At 49.1% G+C, this 22,110-nt stretch overlaps 3 protein-coding genes and 1 long non-coding RNA gene across 10 annotated transcripts in view; 1 reads left to right on the forward strand and 3 right to left on the reverse strand.

Moving 5' to 3' along the window:
- Positions 1-4,326: 4,326 nt before the first annotated feature.
- On the reverse strand, positions 4,327-7,031 carry Hoxa1 (homeobox A1). 2 transcript variants are annotated; one of them, NM_001309364.2, is made up of 3 exons: positions 6,583-7,031; positions 6,285-6,379; positions 4,327-5,798 (listed from the first exon to the last, which is right to left on the reverse strand). In NM_001309364.2, the coding sequence occupies exons 1-2, from the start codon at positions 6,931-6,933 to the stop codon at positions 6,320-6,322; spliced, it is 411 nt and encodes a 136-aa protein (NP_001296293.1). In that variant the 5' UTR covers positions 6,934-7,031; the 3' UTR covers positions 4,327-5,798; positions 6,285-6,319. The 2 variants fall into 2 exon arrangements, with proteins under 2 accessions (NP_001296293.1, NP_037207.2); NM_013075.3 differs by having other exon boundaries at positions 6,285-7,031.
- A 205-nt stretch (positions 7,032-7,236) lies between these two features.
- Hotairm1 (Hoxa transcript antisense RNA, myeloid-specific 1) lies at positions 7,237-10,735 on the forward strand. Its single transcript, NR_132646.1, has 2 exons — positions 7,237-7,400; positions 10,655-10,735. It is a non-coding gene; the product is annotated as a Hoxa transcript antisense RNA, myeloid-specific 1 (long non-coding RNA).
- A 475-nt stretch (positions 10,736-11,210) lies between these two features.
- Positions 11,211-15,411, reverse strand: Hoxa2 (homeobox A2). Of its 3 annotated transcripts, XM_039106896.2 has the most exons (4): positions 15,119-15,411; positions 13,918-14,999; positions 12,952-13,168; positions 11,211-12,308 (listed from the first exon to the last, which is right to left on the reverse strand). In XM_039106896.2, exons 2-4 carry the CDS (start codon positions 13,927-13,929, stop codon positions 11,569-11,571), a joined length of 969 nt encoding a protein of 322 aa, XP_038962824.1. In that variant the 5' UTR covers positions 13,930-14,999; positions 15,119-15,411; the 3' UTR covers positions 11,211-11,568. The 3 variants fall into 3 exon arrangements, with proteins under 3 accessions (XP_038962824.1, XP_038962823.1, NP_036713.2); XM_039106895.2 differs by having other exon boundaries at positions 12,952-14,999; positions 15,119-15,410; NM_012581.3 differs by lacking the exons at positions 13,918-14,999; positions 15,119-15,411 and having other exon boundaries at positions 12,952-13,514.
- A 2,270-nt stretch (positions 15,412-17,681) lies between these two features.
- Positions 17,682-22,110, reverse strand: part of Hoxa3 (homeobox A3) — a 43,972-nt gene continuing 39,543 nt past the window's right edge. For all 4 annotated transcript variants that reach the window (NM_001313820.1, XM_039106897.2, XM_008773712.4 and 1 more), the window contains 2 exons: positions 20,737-21,385; positions 17,682-19,368 (listed from right to left, as the gene is read on the reverse strand). In NM_001313820.1, the coding sequence (NP_001300749.1) occupies positions 18,563-19,368; positions 20,737-21,265 (1,335 nt within the window). In that variant the 5' untranslated portion in view covers positions 21,266-21,385 and the 3' untranslated portion in view covers positions 17,682-18,562. The remainder of the gene's footprint in view (positions 19,369-20,736; positions 21,386-22,110) is intronic.

A 22,110-nucleotide genomic window follows, 5' to 3' on the forward strand; every position in this document is an offset into this window, starting at 1 on the left:
TCTTATAGATTAGCTTTGCGCAGCACGTTTTTAACCGGAATAACTCAATTTTTTTGAAAAATGGATACAAATGTTTTAGTTGTGCCTAGAAACGTTCAAAAAGAAACATTGGTCTTTATTTCCAATAATAAATTCTAAGCACAGTATCTGAAGGGAATTTTATAAGATATAATTAGAGCTTTGGATTGTCTTGTACATCCACTCCCACACCTCATCCCCTCCCCCAAAGCAAAAGCAGTTAGGGGCTAACTACTTTGACTTGGTTGGTGGCCCTGCAATCTAAAGCTGGCTGTACTTAATGGTGTTATTAAAAATAGGGCACTACCTCTTCAAGGACTCCAGTTCAGCTCTGAACACTGACAACCCCTGATGTCCATCAGAGATTAGTAAGACCCCACGGGGATGAGATGAAGGTGCCAAGAGCTCTCACAAGGAATCTATGAGTTGGTGTTTCAGTTTGGAGTTTGTCTTAGGAACGTGAGTGAGTCACAGAGAAATTAAGAAATATGGGTCAGAACAAGTCAGGAGACAAAGACAACAAGAAAACAACAAAACCAGAAACCAACAGAAGATCCAGAGCTGGGACACTTCCTGCAATGTGGCTTGTATTGTGAAGGTCCGTATATTTTGAAGACCTGGTCAATTTAATGAAGACCAATTCTGGATGGAGAAAACTGCTATTTCAATGATTCTTATCAAGTTTGGGTTTTAAAAACAAATTGTGTGTGTGTGTGTGTGTGTGTGTGTGTGTGTGTGTGTGTTTACATGCTCTCTCTGAGCTTTTTAAGGCTGTATGTCTTTAAGAGCAAAAGGCCAAACTGTACTAGATAGAAATGATAGAAAACATTCAATTTAAAGGTTGTTTTCAAAGATTCAGTAGTTCCAATGTGAAAATATCTAAAATGAAACAAACCATACAAAATAAACAATGGATAAAAGATCAAAATTAGAATTCTAGAACTTAGAAGTAGGCTGAACATGGATGGGTTCTAAGTTACCCTGTTTTTTGTTTGGGAATTAGGTACTGATCAGGGTTCTTCTTCAAATCAATTATCCCTGGGCTCTTTTTCCCTGGCAAATACATAGATGGCTCTCATTCAGCTCCGGCCATCTAGGCACAAGGCAGAGCTTCAGTGAGACACCAAGCCAGCTCATGATGTACAGAGAGTCACCTGGTTAACCATCCAATGATCAGCTTCTCTGATATGGACATGCTAGGTCATGTTCATGCTAGGTCAGTGTGTACTGAAAGCTTTTCTAGGAATGAGAGGTCTTTTACTGTCCTATCCAGTGCAGAGAAGGATACTGCCCATTCACTGACTTCAATTTTCTTTTAAAACAGAAAGGTCTCTTGTCTCTCAGCATACTAAATCAGACTCGAACGCCTAGAATTCCTGCTTTAAGGAATTCTTGAGGCAGAAACGCAAGCAGCAGTGACCATTTTTCGCAGGCATGCTCAGCCATCAGGGAAGCTTAATGAGCCCCTATTTAGTATGCATTTATGCAGTGATTACATGAACTTTGACCTCTGAAGAGCTGTAGCAATTAGGTTCAGTGTCCAGCATCTTCTACAGACCATTCCCCACAGACTCCCTCCCTTCTCTCTGCAGTTTATGCTCTAGGAGGACATAGATCACTAAAGCTCGCTTTTTAGCCCAAGATTTTCTTCCACACAAGTCGGTTTTGCCCTCCACTCCTGTCTGAACAGCCATCTCAGATAATGGGGCTCTGATTGTCTGCATTCCTCCAGCGCAGTGGATTTCAATTCGGTCTTGTCCCACACTTACACAAAGATTAGCGCTAGTGACCCAATGAGTTTCGTTTTCTGAGATAAACCGGAACTCTTCCGGTCGGACTGACTTAACATTTTTAAAGGTATTCATTGCCACTTGTTTTACTTGAAACCTGAATGAATTGGCAGAAAAACTGGAGGAGGCGCACTGGAAGGGCAGCTGGAAGAGTCTGTCTTTCCCCAAAAAAGAACTAAGAGGCAAGAGGAAAGTGTTTTAAGTTTCTAGTAAACATTGTTTAGCAAAAGAATAATAGGAAAGTTGCCCCTCTCCCGAAGAGGGATGGAGCTCTAATTGTTGCCTTTAGCTGAGCGCTCAGATAAACTGCTGGGACTCCTTCTAAAGTGACCCACGACTGCATTCATCTCTTCTTGAACTTTCGGTGAACCTGAGATTAAACAGGGGTGAGCAGCTAAGCAGTTTGTTGTTAGCAGCCTTTTCAACAACCCTTTCAGACTGAGTAAATATTGATCGGTTTGAATCTGATTGCCCCAGAGGAAAACATTGCTGCATCTGAATGGCCTCCAAAAGTAAACTCTCAAAGGTGAGCCCATAGCAGACTTCACAGTCACAGCAAGACCTAAGGCAGGCTAGTTTGAGGACACCCTCGATTTTGCCAGTACTTTGGATGAAGGTGGGAAAAAAATTAAAATTAAAGAAAAAAATATTATATTGCAATTACCCGGGATCCCTGATTAAGACCTTTGTTTCATTTTAAAATGTATCAACAAAATGTTATTTTCTGTCTCCCCTATGTACTTTGTTTCAGTTGCCATTGCCGTCATTTTTCAAGGCACTAACTCTGCCCCTCAGAGACTAGAACAGAAAAGACCTTAAAATAGGATGTGTTAAGCGCCTTTGATTTAATCGATTGGGACAGCTAAAAAAGATACAAATGTTTTTCTTGTTGAAAGGTGTATTAATGTCTCCTAAATGCATTACTTGTTAGCTGATTTATTCTATGACCTAGGAAAGCCTAGGGATATTTAGGCATAATTTATGGTCCTCTTCCCTCTCAGCTTCATTAAAACCAGCACCTTGAAGATTGGAATCTCCAGGATTCCAGCATGTCGGACCGGCTTTCAGATATTGAAATCAAGACAGTGGTATGCAAATGACACTTTAACACATTAAAGTATTTGAAAACCAGCCATCTGTTTTGCTTTGTGGCCTTACACTAATAAACAAAAGATACAGTATAGCCAGGCGAGGGAAATGAAAGAAAGGGGTGGTGTCTTTGAAGTTCTCGCCATCCACTAGAAGCTTTTCAGGCAATCTCAAAACCCAGCAGCTGAGGGGAGGATGCCCGGTGCCCTTGATATGCAAGCAGCAACTGCCTGCACAAAGTCCTGGCTTCCTCATTTAGCAGAGATGTGTAGGAAATCTCAGAAGTCTTCTAGAAGGCCTGCAAATTATAATACTTTGTAGGTTTTTCTCCCCAGCCCATCTTTTCAAAACACCCTCTGAAATGGAAGTCATACATCTGTATTGGTGATGCACTCTGCCCTGAGAGACCAGCACCTTCAAATACGTGTGAAAGCTGAGGACGGGGATTCAGCTCTCTGGTTCCACACTTACCTAGAATATACAAGGCCCTAAGCTCCATCCCTAGCAGCAACCAGGAAGAAAGATCTGAAAATGTCACTTAAACCCCGAAACATGTTAAAAATAATAGGAGATTGTCACAAGGTCTTGACAAGCCATTGGTCATGTGTTGATTCCCTCTCCTCTGACACATGCCACGATCAGAAATAACTTGGATATACAAAGGCTTGGTTTGATTTTCCCAAGCTCAGCTGGAGCAGTCTGAATCTACAGAGAGTGTAAATTGCTTTCCAGGTTATGTGACACAGAGTTAGAAACATGCAGAAATATTACAGTCGTGGTGGCAATGAAAGGAAAGCTGAATCTGAAGGGATAAGGTGTGCGAGGCAGAGATGTGAGGAACTGCTGGGAGGGGTGGACGCTGATGCAAAGAATAGGGAAGGAGGCAGGGCTTTACTGAAAACAGACCATCAATTTCAAAGGTAGAATATATTGAAGCACAGCCTGACGATCCAAAAAAGGAAACGGAGACATCCTTACCACAGCTATGTACTGAAGCTGATTAAATGGGAATTTGCTCTGGGTTCACAAATGTGAGGAAAGACTGCCTGAAGACAGTTTTCAGCTTTGGAAGGGGCTGTGTTTACGTGTATGTCAACATTCAGTTGGAGGTGAAAAGGTTGGCACTTGACCCAGGAAGTATCCATGTGTGTTCCAAAAAGAGATCTCCTTCATATATTCCTTTACTTTTTTTTTCCATTTTGAACTCTGACTATAATAAAGAGAGTTGCTGTTGTTGTAAAAAAAAAAAATCAGTGCGTTAAATAGACTTTGGTTGGGTGAAAATGTACTTCTAGGGAAAGCTGCAAGCTTCATGTCAGAGGGAAACCTACTTCTTTGAAAATGAACACTACCCTCCCTTCCCCACATGAAATGAGCCAATGTAAGCAGACACTGTAGCCCAGCCAAATACGCAAGATGCTTAGGCATACCTGAAACTTGAATATTTTATTACAGACATCTTAAGTAAGACCCGTAAACTCTGCTCTGGACCACGTCACTCCAGGATCTCAGAGCTGCTCATGATTGTACAGGAAATGGGGACTATCTTAGGCTCACAAAGGACAACTGATAGAACTCAGTGTGCTATTTCAGGGAGGTCAAAACATTGTGCGACATGCAGAAGACTATTCACGAACCACACAAAATATACATTCGTTGTGCCATACATCACATTAACAAACAATTAGCTGAAAATACACTTGTCTCCAGCCAAGATACAAGATACTGTGAAAAGAAAGGGTGGTTGAAAAGAATTCCTTTAGGTTACAAATAGTCCAGCATAACTTTTTTAAATGCAGGGTGGCCAGAGAAGCAGGAAGAATTGGTTAGAGTTTGGGAAGACTCGGCACAGGAAAGGTTCTGAACCTTGTGCTTTGTAGGCCTAAACTCTGAAAGAACCAACCAAGGCCACCTTCTGAAGTATCTGACTCAGAATGAGAGAGGTTTTCTCCTTTCACCCATAATCACACATGGCCTGTGCCAGTTTTGAGAATTTGTCCACCCTGTTTGATTTAGTGACTTACATATTTCTACGAAATGTGTATAAAGATAAATCTCTGAAGAGAAAGCATTCATACCCAGCAATCAAGGGGTGAATTGTGTAAACATGGAGCATCTCTTCCTCATGAGCCTTTGGACACCCTCCCTCCTCTATGTCCTACTTAAAGGCCAGGTGGAGCAGAACAATACATAGATACAAAGGCGAGACACCTCCCTTCTGCAGATATCTGTTGGCAAAGGGAACTGTTCTCCAACGGACAGTAAAGGAACCATAGGTTGTGTAAAAAAATCTCAAGACAGTAAAGAAAGGGCGTTGGGGACCATCAGAAATTGATGTGGGCACCTGGTATAGAATAAGGAGTTAACTTCCAACCAAGTCTCCAGAATTCTCTGGAAATATCTTATCTTAGCCAGGAGCTCCCCAGATGGGACCAGAAAGGAAGAGAGAGTCTGGAAAGAAAGGAAGATAAGCTAAGAATGTGCTTTGGGTAAGAAATCTCAGCCCAGGGAGAAGCCTGGGCTGCAGAGTTGGGCTGGGGCAGCCTCAGTGGGAGGTAGTCAGAGTATCTGAGGTAGATGATGCGGGAGAAGGGGCGCTGGGCGAGGAGCTGGATTTCTCAGATGATTCTTCAGTTTTCTCATCGCTTCCAGGAGGGGTGGCGGGTGAAATGGGCAAGAGCCCCTCTTTCTCGCGCTTCTTCTGCTTCATGCGGCGATTCTGGAACCAGATCTTCACCTGGGTCTCATTGAGTTGCAGGGACGCGGCTATCTCCACCCTGCGGGCTCTTGTTAGGTACTTGTTGAAGTGGAACTCCTTCTCCAGCTCTGTGAGCTGCTTGGTGGTGAAGTTGGTGCGCACTGCGTTGGGTTGACCCACGTAGCCATACTCTCCAACTTTCCCTAGGGTAGAGGAGGAAGAGAGAAAAGATAAACATTCTTAAACCTTTACCCCAAACTTGAGGCAATATTCAGTAAACTGCTCAGCGCAAACCCTATCAGGAAGCGCCAGTGACTAACGATGTTGTAAGTAAAGTGTTAACCTGAAGTCAGCCATTAGCGTGATCAGGCTCGTGATTAATGGAGCCTGTAGATATTAACAGGACACCACTACCACCTCCCACCCCAACACACACACACACACACACACACACACACACACACACACACACACACACCATCTACCTTTAGACCACTTAAACCTCAGCCCCTTTGAAACTCCTTTGCCTCAACACACCTGGGCACCCTACACCACCCACTACAACTCTAGACGACATTAGACATAAGCAAGAACCTATCTTTTAAAATCATTAATTTTCCTAGGAAACTAGGTGCACCGGCCCCTTTCAAAAACTGAACAGCATTTGTTTGCCAGCTGGCAGGACTTACCTGTTTTGGGAGGGTTTCTTTTAACTTTCATCCAGTCAAAGGTCTGCGCTGGAGAAGACGTCTCTGAAGCAGGGGAACGACAGGCTTCTTGGTGGCTGGCGTGGAGAGGGGATAAGGAGTTATTATACGTGGCCAGGGCCAGACTCTGGTGCTCTTGTCCATATGAGTGGTGAATGTACTGGGGCGAGCCCACTGTGCCCCCAGCATAACCCTGGTGGTGGTGGTGATGCTGGACCATGGGAGACGAGAGGTTTCCAGAGTAAACAGCGGGAGCGCACGGGGGGTACCCACCACTTACGTCTGCTTCCTGATTTAATCCATAGGGGCCATAAGGCGCACTGAAGTTCTGCGCGCCATAGCTTGGACCACAACTCGAGTGGGAATAAGAAACCCCAAGGTTCCCAGAAGTCTGGTAAGTAGCCGGCTGGGGATGGTGATGGTGGTGGTGGTGGTGATGGGGCGAGGTGATCTGCACCCCCCTGCCCCCTAGGAAGCGGTCGTCGCCGCCGCAGCTGTTGGCACTGACCGCGCAGGATTGGAAAGTTGTAATTCCATGGTCAGAGGAGTAAACTCGCGCCGAGCAGGTCCCAGAATCGCCACTGCCAAGGATGGGGTATTCCAGAAAGGAGTTCATTCTTGCATTGTCCATCTGTCACTGAGTGACTGGGTCCTGCGAAGCCCTGGGTGACCGTGCCAACTTTCTCACTTCCTCCATAGGACCAGAGAAGAAAAATGATATGAATGTACAGTGCGCAAGAGGCGGGGCGGGCAGGCGGAGGGCTCGAGGGGAAGGACACGTGACTCTGTCAGCCAATGGCTGAGCCGCCTGCGAAAGTTTACCGGCGGCGGCGGTGATGGATCACCGTTTCAGTGGCATTTAAATCCCCGGCGCTCCTCAGTGTAGGTGACGCGCGCTCGCCCCCCCAGGCAGCCCGGGCCGCGGCGGTAGCTACGGCCGCTGCCGGAGCTGACTTGGAGCATTGGGACTAAAGGGAGCCGAGACTGACTTCTGCGCGCGCCCGGCTCTGCGCGCCTCCGCCTCCAGAAGTGGGGGGGATGGGAGGCACCCTCCGCGGCCCCTTCCCCACCCAGCCGAGAGAACTGAACAGGCAAGAGGTGAGAGGGGATGAGGCCTCCCGGCTGTCTTGTGGCCGGCATCTTGTGGGCTGAAAATCTCTGCGTGGTCGCAAGGACCCTGGCGGAGCTGGGAGCACACGGGGTGGGAAGGGTGGGAATCCAACAAACACCACGCCCTCAGCTCGGGGACTGCCGCCAGGATCCAGCCCCAGCAGAGTCCCGAATCGCGGCGCCTAGGGCGAGGTTGCGTCACTGGCTCGCCAGCCTCGGAATGTAGAGGGACGTGCGCAGACGATTGACTGGGAGGAACCCGGGTGAATGTGTTGGGGACCAGAGCAAGAAAAGAAACTTCTATCCTCATCCAGAGGGTCTCAGAGCCCTCTTCCCTGATTCCTGCTGGCCAATGGCATAGCAATGGGAGCTTCAGTAATTCGACCCCGGGGCCGTAGGGGGCGGAGGGGGTCGGCCCTAGGAACCTAGCTCTCTGGGAAAGGCCGAGTGTTCTCTCTCTCTCTCTCTCTCTCTCTCTCTCTCTCTCTCTCTCTCTCTCTCTCTCCCCCTCCCTCCCTCCTCCTTCCCTTCTCCTTCTCAGTCAGCTTTGCTCGTGGTAGCCTGCAAGATTCGGAGCAACTCTGCTGCTGGAGTTTGAGGGGTAGAAGGCAGAGGAGAGAGTTGGCGCCAGCAGACGTGGCTGGCGTGGCCGAGCCTGAGCTGCAGGCCATCTGCCGACTCTTTGAGACTCAGAAGCTTGTTCACTCTTAATATAGGCCTCAGAGGGCCAGATCACAGTCAACTCCTACAAAGTATGCTGACCTTCCCCCGTCACGTTTCTCTCTTCCAGGAGGGGCAAGTTAGAAGCAGGAGAGCCCCCTCTTCCCATCATCCCCTATTGCCTGTGTGGAGGGGGGGGGCAGTTGAGAACTGGCAGGTGGGAGGGGCAGTGGACAGATGGCTGAGTGGATGGGACCCTTTCCAACGGACTGTGTAGCTGCTTGTGTGAACCTGCAGGTCACTCCCCAGAGAGACCCGTGCAAAAATGTGAGCATCACCCCAGGACAGGGGCCCTGTTTTCCATCAACGTCGTCCTACAATGATGCTGATGGTATCAGTAATTGTTGTTTACTATTAGATGCCATGTCAACTCTGGGCTTGGAGAAAGAAAAGGCCAAACCTGAGAACGGGCATAGTCTTAAGTGGGTGAAATTCAGCGGTCACCTAAGAAACCTTGCAGACAGTTCTGTACGGATTTTGCTCTAAACTTTGCTCTAAGCCTTGTATCAGACAGGAAATTAACAGCGTAATGTATGTGTGAGTTTAGGGGTCCCCTTCTCTGTAGGAAAAGAGTGCAAAGTCTTCAGACTTCTGTGTTTTGTTCTCCACACACAGAAGTCCCCTCCCCCACACCTCTCAACCCCGCCTCCTGCAAACCTGACCATCTTTCTGGAAACCCTAAGCAGACTATGTCCCGATCCCCCTTAGTGGCAACTGAACGTTTTACCCCAACCCAATTATTTGGAGAATGCTATTTCTCCGTGACCCTTGGCTCACCCCAAAGCATGGTTAAGGGAGGAGCAAGACCTGGGAAGCTTCCTGCCTTAGCTTCAGTTTCAGAGGAAACATCAAGTAGAGAAAAGCAAGGTGGACCTCCTGGAGGAGGCTCTTTGGAAAGGGCAGTCCTCCAGCTATGAGGAAAGAAGGGACTCCTGTACTCAGGAACAGGAGGCGAGAGAGGCTTGATGCTTTGAGTGCAGATGAGGGCCTCTCTCAGTAGAAGGCAGTCCATTCCTTCTCCCCGTTGCCACTTGCCAGGCCTCTGTGGGCCTCCTTGCATTAACCTATTGGCTCCAGGACGCCTGCCTGAAAGCTGCTCCCAGGCCTGCGCTGCCCTCCTGCTAGTTCTCACTCCCTGAAACCTTCTTCCTCCACCTCTGTTTTTCTGGGCACCCTAACATGGGGTGTTTTCATCAGGATCACAAACACACTGGACCCACCGACACCACCGGAGGTGCTGGCTCGGGGCCTCCGCAGACCTTGCCCTAATGACCACCGGCTTTGCCTCTGCTTTCCCTGCTTTCCCGAGGAGGCTCTCCCCTAGCTTGCAGCCTTTAGGCTTATGCAGCTCAGATTCTTTCCCAGCCCCCACCCTGGAGGAATCAGGAAGGCCACTGTGCAGGGTAAGAGACCTTTGGTCTTTTGAGCAGCAAGGAGGCCAGCGACCCACGCAGGAATCGAGCTAAAATGTCTTTAAATAGTCCCAGGAGAGTGGGTGAAAGGCGAGCTTGGACCATGAGTGAAATAATCCTCTGCAAGCGGCATGCTTGGCTCCAAGTGCCTCTTTCAGGGCCCTTCTACTGGAAAGAGAATGAGGGAGGAGGAGACAAACCGAGGCCCGGAGCTGTTCTTGGCATCCGCGGCTCAGCAAAGCTGTTGTTTTAAAAGAGCAATAAAAATGAATTATGACTAAACGCCTTCTAACTTAATGCTTTCGGACGGGGATCCCCGGCAAATACGTAAGAGGATTTTTATTTGTGCATGTGTTCCTGCAATTGATCTCTTTGATGACATTCTCATTCATAGAAAGCGTTTGATTTATGAGCTTAGGACGAATCGCATCCAGGAGCCGCGCAGCTCTGGCCACAGCCGGGACACCCTGCTCCGTTCTCAGAGCCTGGGGCCTGAAAACCGCCACAGTCCCCACACACCAATGCTGCTGAGGGATTGAGGGAGTGAAGGGCGAAGGGACGGTAGGGAGCAAACCCCTGAATAAAGTCTGAGCTTTCACTGTAATTCCCAAGCTTTTGCTGTTAAGAGCTGGGTTCTTACAGCAATCAGCCCGCCCCCACGCACATGTTGCTGCAGTTTCTCACGGTAAGTCACCAGAACAGAACCCAGAAAGGAAAACAAATAAATAAATGAATGTGGGAGGAGACAAAAGAAGGGGGAAAAAAAACAACAGCCCAATAACACACCCTAGATCACATTTTATTGATAAATTCATTTAAAGTGCTCCTTCTCTGTCTAATAAACTGGGTTAATTAATTAATAATCTAGGGTGCAAAACACTTTTAAAGTCTCAACTTGCTAACCTGACTTCAAACCCTTAATGATTTATTATTAGCAATGTAAACAGATGTAAGGATTAAATATCGATTTGTGTGCATGTGGTGTGTGTGTGTGTGTGTGTGTGTTGTGAGGGCAAGAATCCTGGGATGGCTGGAAAGAGCCCTTCCTGGCATGCATTTCCTAGCTAGTAACCATCGTTTTGTTCTATTTTGTTTTCCTCTGTCTTTTAGGTCTGTTTTTCCTGAACCCATCCACAGCTGGGAGATTAATCAACCACACTGAAAATGGGGGGAGGGGAAGGAAGAGTTGGACTGTAGATGTTTGAAAAAAACATATGTATAAATAAATGAATTTTTGATAACTGGTAGCTTGGTAAGGGAATGCCACTTTACGCATCCTAGAGTTTGAAGTTTCTGTAGGCACTTTACTTCTCCACTTTCAAAAGCTTGGGCTAGGGCCAATTCAGGCTGCCCAAGCCTCTTTCTATCACTAATTTAACTCTATGGCTTGAGTCTCAACACTGAAAACCAATTCATTCCCTTAGGGGGATTAAAAAAGCAAAAAAAAAAAAAAAAAAAAAAATCTTGCCAGAAGCCCTAGCCACTTTCTGGCTCTCTTCTTTGTTGCTGTCTATTGCAGACTTTGAACATGCCCCTAATAAAATATATTAAAATTGAAAAACTAAATTGTGACCAGACTTTTATTTACCACGTTAGACTAAAAGAAGTCTAAGAAATCAGAATGAGCCTTGAGAAAAGGGGGAAGGAAAAATAAGGAAGCTACTTATAGCAGAGGAGAGTTTATTCTACCAAAAATACGCATGACAATGCATCCTAATGTGGTACAAAAATAAAAAGAAAGTGACAAGACAACTTATGGTCACTTTCTTGCAGGCCTCGTGTTTTGTTTTCAGGAAAATCACATAGAAGCTTGTTGGGTTCGGTGTAAAACACTTAGAACGCCAACATCATTTGGAAGAGATGGCTTTCAAACTGGGTGTAAAACAGAAAGTCCTGAACATTTAAGAGAACAGGGGTAGATCGAGAAGAGAATAGAACGAAAATCAACTCCCGGAATAAAAGAAGGCAAAGCCACCTGGCCAAAGGCGTTTTGTTTTGTGAAGCTTTCTTTTGCTTTAATGTTCTTAGTAATTCAGATGCTGTAGGTCGATTGTGGTGAGTGTGTCTGTAAAAAAGTCAAAGCTGTCAGCTGAAATATCTACAGGACTGTCCAGGGAGCCTGGCAAACTGGGCGACAGTGCGTCTGAAAGCTGCAGGCAGGAATCTGTGGAGAAAACATTAAAGTCCTGCAAAGAGGGGACCTCGAGGGCCTCGGGACTGTCATTGTTTAGGCCAGCTCCACAGTTCTGGCCCATTGTTGACAAGCAGTTAGGAACAGTGGGTGACTGGTGCTGAAAATGTTTCAAATTTTTCTCATTGCTGGTTAAAGGCGAAACTGGGAAAGTTTGGGAGTCGCCATTGTGTCCATTGGGAGCCTGCTGTTGAGAGAGCGCGTTTTGCTGAAAAGTGTAACCTTCCCTCTCCAGAAGGGCCCCGGAGACACTGAGGGCTTGCTCAAAGAGTGACTTCTCTTCCTCGTCTTCCTCCACTTTGTCCGAATCCTCCAGGTTTTTAAATTTCCCTTCGCTGTTTTGGTTCTCCTTGCACTGGGTTTGCCTCTTATGCTTCATCCTCCGGTTCTGAAACCACACTTTCACTTGTCTCTCGGTCAAATCCAGCAGCGCGGCGATTTCCACCCTCCGGGGTCTGCAGAGGTACTTGTTGAAATGAAATTCCTTTTCCAGTTCCAAAAGCTGAGTGTTGGTGTAAGCAGTTCTCAGACGCCTGGATCCCCCACCGCTGCCATCGGCTATTTCCAGGGATTCTGCAGAAAGGGAAACCAACAAGAGACACACATACAGTTGAAGGTGGAGGGGTCCGAGCAGGATTATTCCACTGGAGAATAAATACATCAGAAAAGATCAACTGCAACAAAATGGCCGCCCCTGGATGCAGTGCAAGCTATTGTGTTGCCTTTACTGGGAGCCCAGCCCCGGGAAGCCCAGTCTCTTCCACCTCCATCAAATTCCTGCCTGTGGCTCCCCCCAACCTCTTCATCCGGGAGCAAACTTTATATTAGCTACAACACAATTTATAATTAATGCATCAGCTGCTTAGCTGAGCAAGAGCGGTCTATCACTCTTCATTACTGTCAAAAAGCCAAACTCTAGGACAACTAGACAAGAGGAGGTCAGTTCCAACTCAAATAAATCACCCTACATTACACAAGTTAGGGAAAGTGCCCCCCCTCCTCAAAATATATATGTCTCATTGTGGGACTCGGGATCTATTTTTCCCTCCACTAAACCCACTCCTGAGACCACAAGGGCATGAGACCGGCCACCAAGCATCTCTCTCTCTCTCCCCCTTCCCTCGAAGCTCATGGTCCCCTCCCCCACAACCGCTCGTAGGGAAGCCCGGAGGGGGACGAGGGTCCCCGGGACCTGGGGCCAAGTCTCCGGACTGACCTTTGTGGCCGAGGCAGGCAGGGCCCGTGGAGGCGGCGGCGGGCGGCAGCGCGGTTTTCTTGGCCGCCTTCTTCTCCTTCATCCAGGGGTACTCAGGCGGCTGCAGGGCGCGGGCGGGCACCGGGCTGCCGCGACTGCCCGCGGGGCTCGACTTGGGGCGGCCGCCAGCGCCAGCGCTTTGGCGAGGGTGACTGCCCGGGTTCAGGCTGGGAATGGTCTGCTCAAAAGGAGGAGGAATCAGTGTCGAGTGTGAAAGCGTCGAGGTCTTGATTGATGAACTTTGAAATGTATCAGCGACAGGGGGAAAAGATGTCAGGCACTCAGCGAGCGACGGCTGGCTATTGATAAAACCAATCTCTCGCTCAAATTCGTAATTCATGGCCTTCTCCTTGGAGCCCCCTCGGAGGAAAAGTTCCCTCTTTTGGAGGGGCTTTGGGGGGGCAAGGCCCAGGAAAAAGGCGAGAGCGAAGGAAAAAAAAATCTATCATAGAAGATCGCTGCTGGGGTGTTTTTTTTCTAATTCACTGATTACAGCCGTATGGGGACCGCGCTACTATTAAACTATTGAATTCATGGAGACAAGGTTGAAATTGGACCGAATTGGCTGTCACATGATTGCTTCTGCCCAATGACAATTTGGGCTTTAATCAAAAGAAGCCACTGTCTGTTTGATTGATCCAAAAAAGTCAGAAAGGAACGCCTCATTGGGGGCCATCGAGGCTTTATTTACACTTTTTTTCAGGGCAAAAATACATATATGTGGGTGTGGATGGGAGTGCCCTGGAGTGCGTGGGGGACGAGAGTGCCGGTTTGCCTACTGATCTGCAAGGATCTAGTGTGCTCCCTGGAGTGTGTGTGAGTGTGTGTGCCTATGAGCCCTGATGCCGGTCCCGCCAGTGGCTGCCCTCTGCCTCCCCCGCACACTCCGCGTGCATTGTTTGGGACTGTCGGGAAGACGCCTCGCACCTCACAAATCATTTAAGCACCTCAGCCTGACGCCTGCAGTCATTAACAAAGTAATCCATTAATCTTCAAAGTTTTGACACCCCAGGGCCCTGCATCCCAGCCACATAAGTTCTGCTGAGGCAAGAGAAAGGAGCAGAGGGGAAGACAGAGGAGAGAGAGAGAGAGAGAGAGAGAGAGAGAGAGAGAGAGAGAGAGAGAGAGAGAGAATATATGAATATTGGGGTTCACCTTTCCTCTTCCTCCTCTACTTTTTCCAAAATCAGTTCCTGGATCTCAGAACCGATTCATATTCATCTCTCTCTCTCTCTCTCTCTCTCTCTCTCTCTCTCTCTCTCTCTCTCTCCTCCCTCCCTCCCTCTTTCCTTTTTTCCTCTCTCCTTCCCCCACCCCACTCTATCCTGTTCCCTTCTCCTCCCTCGTAGCCCCTCGCCTCCTCTTAATGTCGAGCCTGGAACCTGCGCCCCTGGCCCATTGTTAGCCGGCTTTTCCAGGGCAGCTCTGCATCTGGCTCTGCGGGCAGCGGAAAACGAAAGGCGGCTCTCGAAGCCTGCCGATCTTCCTTCGCCATCAACTTCTCAGGAATGGCTGGAGAGAGATAGATGCATGTGCCAAGCAGCCCCAGGTCCTTGTATCCAAATCCCCATAGCCTGGGCGGCGGCCAGCCAAAGCAATGCCGTCCCAAGCAGGCTCTTGCGGCTCCTGGCACTCTGGGTTTCATACCCCTAGGGCTCGGGTGCGGTGAGTATTTCCGATTTCCAGGAAGAGTACTGGAACGTGTCAGCAGGGAGGGAAAGGACTCTGGTTCCTCGGTCCCTCTTCAAGCCTCCTACTCTTCTTCGAGTCCTTGTCGCTCTGGTTGGGGACTGGTTGGTTCAGAGGCAGTCAGTTGTTCCTTGGCAGCCTGAATTGCCTCCCACACCTTCCTGCTCTTGGGCACCAGGGAGAATTGCACCCTGGTTCTGTTGTGGGAAACAGCACTGCAGGGGAGAGGGCGACTCAAGGAGGAGTTACATCGCTTCAACTTCTCCTCCATTCTTTCTTCCAGTTCTGAGACAGGACTTCAGACTGAGTGCTGGACAGGGCTGAAGGATTCAAAAGACAACACCTTTAGATACAAGCAAGAACTTAAAATGAAAAATCAGAGAGAGAGAGAGAGAGAGAGAGAGAGAGAGAGAGAGAGAGAGAGATCTGATGAAGGTACCTTCTCTCCCCCAAACACTAGGATGGAGATTCGCTTTTGCTTCCTTTGAAATGGACCAAGTGATCAGAATGCCCCAGGCCGGCAGGCATCAGTGGCAGGAAAATAAATCATTCTGATGGCCAAGGAGAGAAAGGTTGGTGGGGGAGAAAATTCTATGCAGAAAACAAGAAAGGCCGACCCAGGAGCAAGGGCAGAACTCTGAGACAAGCATTTAAGGGGTTTGGGTTGGAGCTATAAAGTGGTCTCCAACCTTGACCAGCTCAGAGCACTGCCTTGCAGATAGAGATGCTATTTTGGAAAATGTAAGGTTTTTTTCCAGTTTTCTTGCTTTTATTCCAAACAAAGCTCTGAAGGAAGTCTGGGTGCGATCAATCTTGCTCACCAAAAGCCTTGACAGCTTCTGGCCCTTAAGAACACATTTCAGCTTCAAGCTTTTTCCAAGCTCAAATGTGGCCGAGCAAAGAGGAGAGCAGGAAACGCAAGTAAACAAGGAAATTTTGTCTCTTTAAAGATTGGGTTTTGGCACTAGAGAAGGTTCTAGGGCTGCTTTCAGGAAAGGTGCTTTGCAGATTTAAGGGTGGTGGCTTTGGGCATTCGCTTTTTACCAGAAAGTACTGAGAGACAGGGGAAAGTTAGAAAGCAGGGCTGCCCACGGCATTGAGCAGGCTTTGTCAGGCTGCGTGGGTGAAAGCTTTTTGCCTTTCTCAACCGCCTTAATTCAAAAGCCATCTGGAAGAAAACCCTTTCCTGAGGCCGCCCAGCATTCAGATCTTCCCCCAATCTATCACTTTAACTCTCGAGATATTTTAATAAGTATTTCTTTTTAATATCCAGGAAGCTAAAAGTGAGGTGGATTTTTTTTTCCTTTGAAAGTCAAAATGAAAGCCTTGACTGGCAAGATATGGGAAAGAGTATTAGAGTCTCATTGTACAGCCTCTGCTCTGAGGGAAGGAGGAAGTTAAAGGGAAGATTTGAAGGCATAGGTTCAAATGCTGATATCTCTGGAAGGTTTTCAGGGGGAGACCCCACACCTCTTCCCCTTGAGGCTGTCCCTTATTTTCCCAGGTAATTTTATGCATGTTTTTTTAATGCTTACATAAAAAGACTACAGTTATCTGCATGGTTTCAATAACCCAAAAGACTCCAGTTCTCACCAAGACTGGTTTCTGCATTTCTGAAGTGTGCACCTTAAGGAGATCAGGGTGAGGAGAGCAAATCCAACTTCCCTACAGGCCAAAAGCTTTCAAAATCGAGCATGAATCAAGAGCAGGAGGGTGGATGTGGGGAAAGCTCCTTTGGCGTGAGACTCCCAGCTTTCTGCAGCAGCCTGGAGATTTTTCATTTTCTTAAAACATGAAAAGGGTTCTTAAGCGCTGCTCTCTGGGACTCAGCAGGTACCCAGAAATGACTCCAGCTCTTGCTTTTAAGGATTTTCTTAGGGCGCCGGGTATGGGTGGGTAGAGGCCATGATGATGGATATTCAAGATTGCAAACAAAATGGCGACATTTTCCACTTCTGCCTTTGAAAGATACAATCCAGAGAGAACGGGGGTTCAGATGCCCCCAATCTCCAAATGCAGGCTGTTCTCTTCCAGCACTGAGGGGTTAGTGATGAGATGCAGCTGTGAAGCTTGCTTTTTTCTGAGTTTGGCTTCTTGGATCTGTAATTCTTTACCTTGAAGATGGAAATATTTCCTTTGCTGTATCTGTCTTTGACTCTGCCAGCCAGTCAGTGGGCATCCTATCTTAAATCCAAACGTGGAAATGTAATATTAAGCTTGTGTAGCAGCAAATGAAAGAAGTACTTGTACAATTGCATTTTTATTAGAAAGATACCAATCTCCTTTCTCTCTCCTCCTCCCCCTGGGACCATAAAAAAGAGAGGAAATAAATCCAGAGAATGGCAAATGCTGAATTCCGGGAGGAATTTGATGCTGAGATTCATGGAAGTGATTCCTTCCAGCCCAAGGAAGGCCTGGAGGACTCTATGAAGCTTTTCCTGGAGACCAGAGGGATAGGTCCCTTTCAAGGTGAATTTAGAAGAGACACCCCCACCCCCTCTTCTTCAGAAGTGATAATGAACCGCGAAGCATCCTCAGTGGAGACCTGGAATTCGGTAGCTTGTGAGAAGAGCTTAAGACCCTGTGCTGTTCCCAAGGTTGAGGCCTTGGCCGCTGGGCCTTCGGTGCGGGGGAAAATGAAGAGGAGCCCCGGGTTCTCGGTGCGCGGCGCCCCGCACCTGTGCGCCGCCCGCTGCGCCCAGGCCGACCGCCTTTGTTTCTGCCAGGCCGCCCCGCACTCAGCAGCCTGGCGCCCTGCTTGGGCGGCAGCTGGGAACCAGGCAGCTCAGCGGGCCCGGAGCACGGCATTTCCCGAGCAGCGGCAGCAGTCGCTTGAAACCGCGGCCTCTATCCCCAGAGCTCGCTGAGCTTCCAAGGCAGACGCCGCCGGACCAGGCCGCACGCCGGAGTCGCAGTGCTGCTGCAGCCGCTGCCAGCTCGCTTCTGCCAGAACTCCACGCAGAGACCCGTCTCCAGCCAAAGAACCCCTTTTGACACGGATCTTAATCAGAATAAAAACTTTATTTTTTTTTGTTTTGTTTCTCAGAATGTGAGCAGCAAGGAATGTAAAACTCTCAAAACAAATCTGGCATTTTTAGCGTTCAGTTTTGCCGGATGTTACAAACCTAAACCACTATTTTCAAACTCTGGGTCCTCTCTGTTCTTATTGCATTGCTACGGTTTTTATAAAGGAATTTTATTTCCCTTTCAAATAAATTTTATATGTATGCCAATACACCATTGAACAAAAGGCTCAAGAAACCTTCTGAACAATCAGGGTACAGAATTTCTTTAATATAAATACGAACGGATGGGGATAAATAATATTTAAAACTTAGACTATTCAATGCTTGCAAAAAAATATAAATAAATCTGACTGTTCACCAGCACACACACACGGAAAGACGTACACTTAGTCAACTTTGCACAGGGAGTCCCTGTTTCAAAGCGCCTTTGATTTCTTTTTCTCGATCATTACAAGAAGTGCAATTTTAAAAACTAAAACTTAAAAAAAAAAACGCAGTTGCTTCCTCTCGGGAGCCATAAAGTATGAACAAATTCACATTGAAAACTCGACTAGAAAGTTTGTTCATATACCCTGTTTCTTATCGAAGAGTAGAGAGGGTAGAGGGTGCAGGGCCAGAGGCCAGGGCGAGGAGGGGTGGTAGTAAATGTTGCTACTGATACTGACAGCCTTTCCAGCAACCAAGATTGCTACGTCACATAAACTATAAAAACGCATTACCGAAGGGGGAAAATGAGGGAGAGGTGCAGAGGAGAAAGGGGAAAGGCGAGAAGAACATAAAACAAAACAAAACAGAGGAAAAAGAAACCAAAGAAGGTTGGGTGGGCAACTCTCCTGGCTTGCAGCCCCAGCCCATCATCACAGGTGGGTGAGCTTGGGCGCTTCCTGAATTCTTCCCTGAGAAGGATGGTGGGCAGTAAGGTCCGTGTAGGTGGGGTGTGGCTCCCCAGGCCCAGGCCCATGGTGGTGACCGCTGCCCAGCGGCCCAGAGCCCCCGTAGTCCACGGCAGCCGAGGTGGTGTGGGGGAGGTGAGTTAGGCCAAAGAGTGCTGGCCCAGAGTTGCCCATGGGCTCCACATAGCTGCCCCCTACGAAGACGGGGCTTCCCTGTAAGTGTGGGGTCCCATAGCTGCCGTTGCCCTGCAGGCCGTGAGCATGTGGGTCGTACTCAGGGGTGCCCCCTGCGCCTGACCCCGCCGCTGTGTAGCGTTTCTGTGGGGGAGGTGGGGGAGCGCAACTGGGCAGGGGAGCAGGGTAGGAGGCCGGAGGCAACCCGTAGGCGCCTTGGGGGGGCTTGGAGAAAGGAGGGGGTGACTGGGGCTCATATGGGACACTGTTGACCAGCGAATGCATAGAATTCAGATAACCTCCTGCACCGGGAGGCACAGGGCTACGACTTGGGGACTGGCCCCCAGACGAAGTCAGCATGCCTTTGCCCTTCTGGTCCTTCTTGTACTTCATACGGCGGTTCTGGAACCAGATCTTGATCTGGCGCTCGGTGAGGTTCAGCAGGTTGGCCATCTCCACTCGGCGCGGCCGGCATAGGTAGCGGTTGAAGTGGAACTCCTTCTCCAGCTCCACCAGCTGCGCGCTCGTGTACGCCGTGCGCGCGCGCTTGGACGAAGCCTGCCCAGGCGGGCTCTTGTCACCAGCGCAGCTCTCCCCTGCCAGAACACAGAGGAAGAGCGGAGTCAGGGGCTGCTAGCGACCCCGCCCAGCTCCCCAGTCCTAGGCCTGCCCCTCCTTTCTTCACCCCACAGAAGCCTCTGTCCAAGGCCAGAGAGGAGCAGGACTTCAGTGCTGCCTTCCTCCCTTGGTGTGCGGAAATGGCCTGGTTAGCCTGCCCTTCCTTCCTCTAAGGAGCAAATCAGGGGCTTCTTCAAGGAGAGGACAGAGCAGCAGAGCCTCCTGCTTGCCTTGCTGCCCTGCACTTCCTCTCTATTTGACTCGCCCAGCTTATTTACTGGTCCAGCAGAAAACAAGCTTCCTGTGAGCAGGTTCCTTCAGTTGCTGGAATGTGGGAGACCTAGTGTATACATGAAGACCTTTCATCCTGCCTGAGTGGTCAGCCATTAGCTTCAACTAACCAGTTTCCGATATCTACTAAGAGGAGACGAACAGGTTGGTATTGTCCAACTGGGAGACCTCTGACCAAAGAGACCAGACCTCACCAAAGCTATCTAGTTCTGGTAGAGAAGCCCAGGCTTTAAGGAGTCTTCATCATGAGGTTCTCAATGTCACCATGAAGGCTGCCCCAATTTGAACCATCACGTTTGTGCCTCCTGTCCTCCTTGGCTCCCCAAATATCAGTTCTGGAGGAGAGCCAAGGAAACCAGAGAGGAAAGGCCCCCAAGGTAACCAAGAAGATTGGAAGCCCAAGTCCCTGAGGCTAAGGTTCCCCCACTGGAGTCCAGTTCCCAAAGCCCCATGTGGTTCCCATTAGGATGACAAGCTGAATCCCCTCCCCCAGGGGATGCCCGGCTGCCTCCTGCATTGTACTAAGGCTGAGCAAGGCCTTCCTTCCCAGAAGTAAAGCAGCCAGTCCATCTGCTGCAGAGAACATTGGCTCTGATTATAGACAAAGCATTGATTCTGACTTGGGTGATGACTAGGCCTGCTTTTATTCTGCCACGTTTCAGTCTGGGGAGGATGCCACTGTTTGCCTAGAAAAAAGGAGCCGTGGGCTTAGAGAGACAGTGGTCCTGAGGATGGATCTATCTAGAGGTCAGAACTCCCAACACTGGAACAAAGAAGGGTTTCAACGTCACTAGGCTCAAACCTCCTTAGAGACGCCCAGAGGGACTTGAGTCAGATTTATGTCTGAGGGATCCTTGCACGGAAACCTTATCACCTCCCTAAGTAGCAAAGATTCTGGAAAGATCTTTCCCCTTGGTGTGTGTGGGGGTGGGGGGGTAGGGGCAAATTTCTGGAGATGCTCCTCTGCTCCAGGGAATAGCTAGCTGGCATAGCTAGAAGTGGCTTGGAGCCTGGAGCTTGGCCAGAGGCCCCGCCTCCAAAAGGCATCCATTTACCTGAGCTGGAGCCGCTGGTTTTCTGCTTAGTGTTCTGCCTTGACTCTTTCATCCAGGGAAAGATTTGTTTGCCCACGGTGGGAGAGTTGAGCAGGGGGCTCTTGGCTGTGCTGGCAGGGGTAGGGTTGCTGTTGGCACTTTGAGGGGGAGAGACAGATGAGGGAGGCGGAGGAGCTGCAGGGGTGGGTGCAGGGGGCTGTGGTGGGGGCTGTGGAGGCTGGGGGGCTGGGGGCGCTGCCTGGGGAGGAGGTGGAGGCAAAGGTGGATCACCCAGGCCTGGGGGCTGGCTAGGAGGCCCGCTCAGGGTGCGCAGACAAGCTTCGCTCAGCTCATGACTTTTGGGGTGGGCCCCAGCGCTGGCGGGAGACTGGAGGGAGCAGGCGGGTCGATGGTACTCAACACCATCCGTGCCCAGAGTGGCGGACGGCGCGTATGGCTGCTGACTGGCATTGTAAGCGAACCCATTGGCTGCTTGGTAGGGGTAGCCACCGTAGATCGCCGAGCTGTCGTAGTAGGTCGCTTTTTGCATCGCGATGTTTCACGATCGTGATCACACTCTCTGACAAGGGCTTGACACCCGTAAGGGAGCACATTGGCACGCCCCCGCAGTCACGTGACACTCCGCCGCCAATGGCCGCCGCGCGCAGACCTGAGGGAGGGGGGAGAAGTGCAGCGCGGTGAGGGCTCCGCGCAAATCCATCTTACTCTCAATAGCTAAGTGACATGAAAGCCATAAAAGAAAAAGTGGTCAGCAATATTTAGCAGCACGACGTGGCCCCGGGCGCAGGGAGCCGCACTATAAAAAGCTGCTGGAATTTACTGGCAGCTACAAATATTTGCTTAACTTGCGTCTGGAGTTGGGGGATTTTCTGCGGAGCAGTAGAACCAGTAAGGGCTGGGAGCTAGGTCTCCGGAGCCGAGGTCTAAAATGAGACGGGGTCTGGAAGCTACTTTGGGGTCTTTCTTTTGCAGAAGAAACCGTGGTGTCCCTTTGTAGAAGCCGGAGCTTTCTCGATCGAGATCTTGGGGGAACTCTCAAGAGGGCAAAGGGTCATTTTTCCTCCAATTCTCATTTTAGAATTCATATTTGTTCAAAAGACCTAAGATAGTCAGATTTCCTTCCTAACCAGGCTTTTCCTGGAGTTCTCAAAGGAGGTTTGCACACACACACACACACACACACACACACACACACACACACACACACAAGTAGGCAATTGCCTTATTGGATCATGATGGACTTTGGAAGCTGAGTTTGTTAGGTTTGTTCTAGTTCAGGGAAGAGGACCAACCTGCTCCAAATCAACCCTATAAGGTCAAGAAGAGGGTGGGTGGGAGAGAAAACTTTAGAAGGACACCACCACCAACCTGTGT

Source organism: Rattus norvegicus, chromosome 4, assembly GCF_036323735.1.
Source record: "Rattus norvegicus strain BN/NHsdMcwi chromosome 4, GRCr8, whole genome shotgun sequence".
NCBI lineage: Eukaryota > Metazoa > Chordata > Mammalia > Rodentia > Muridae > Rattus > Rattus norvegicus.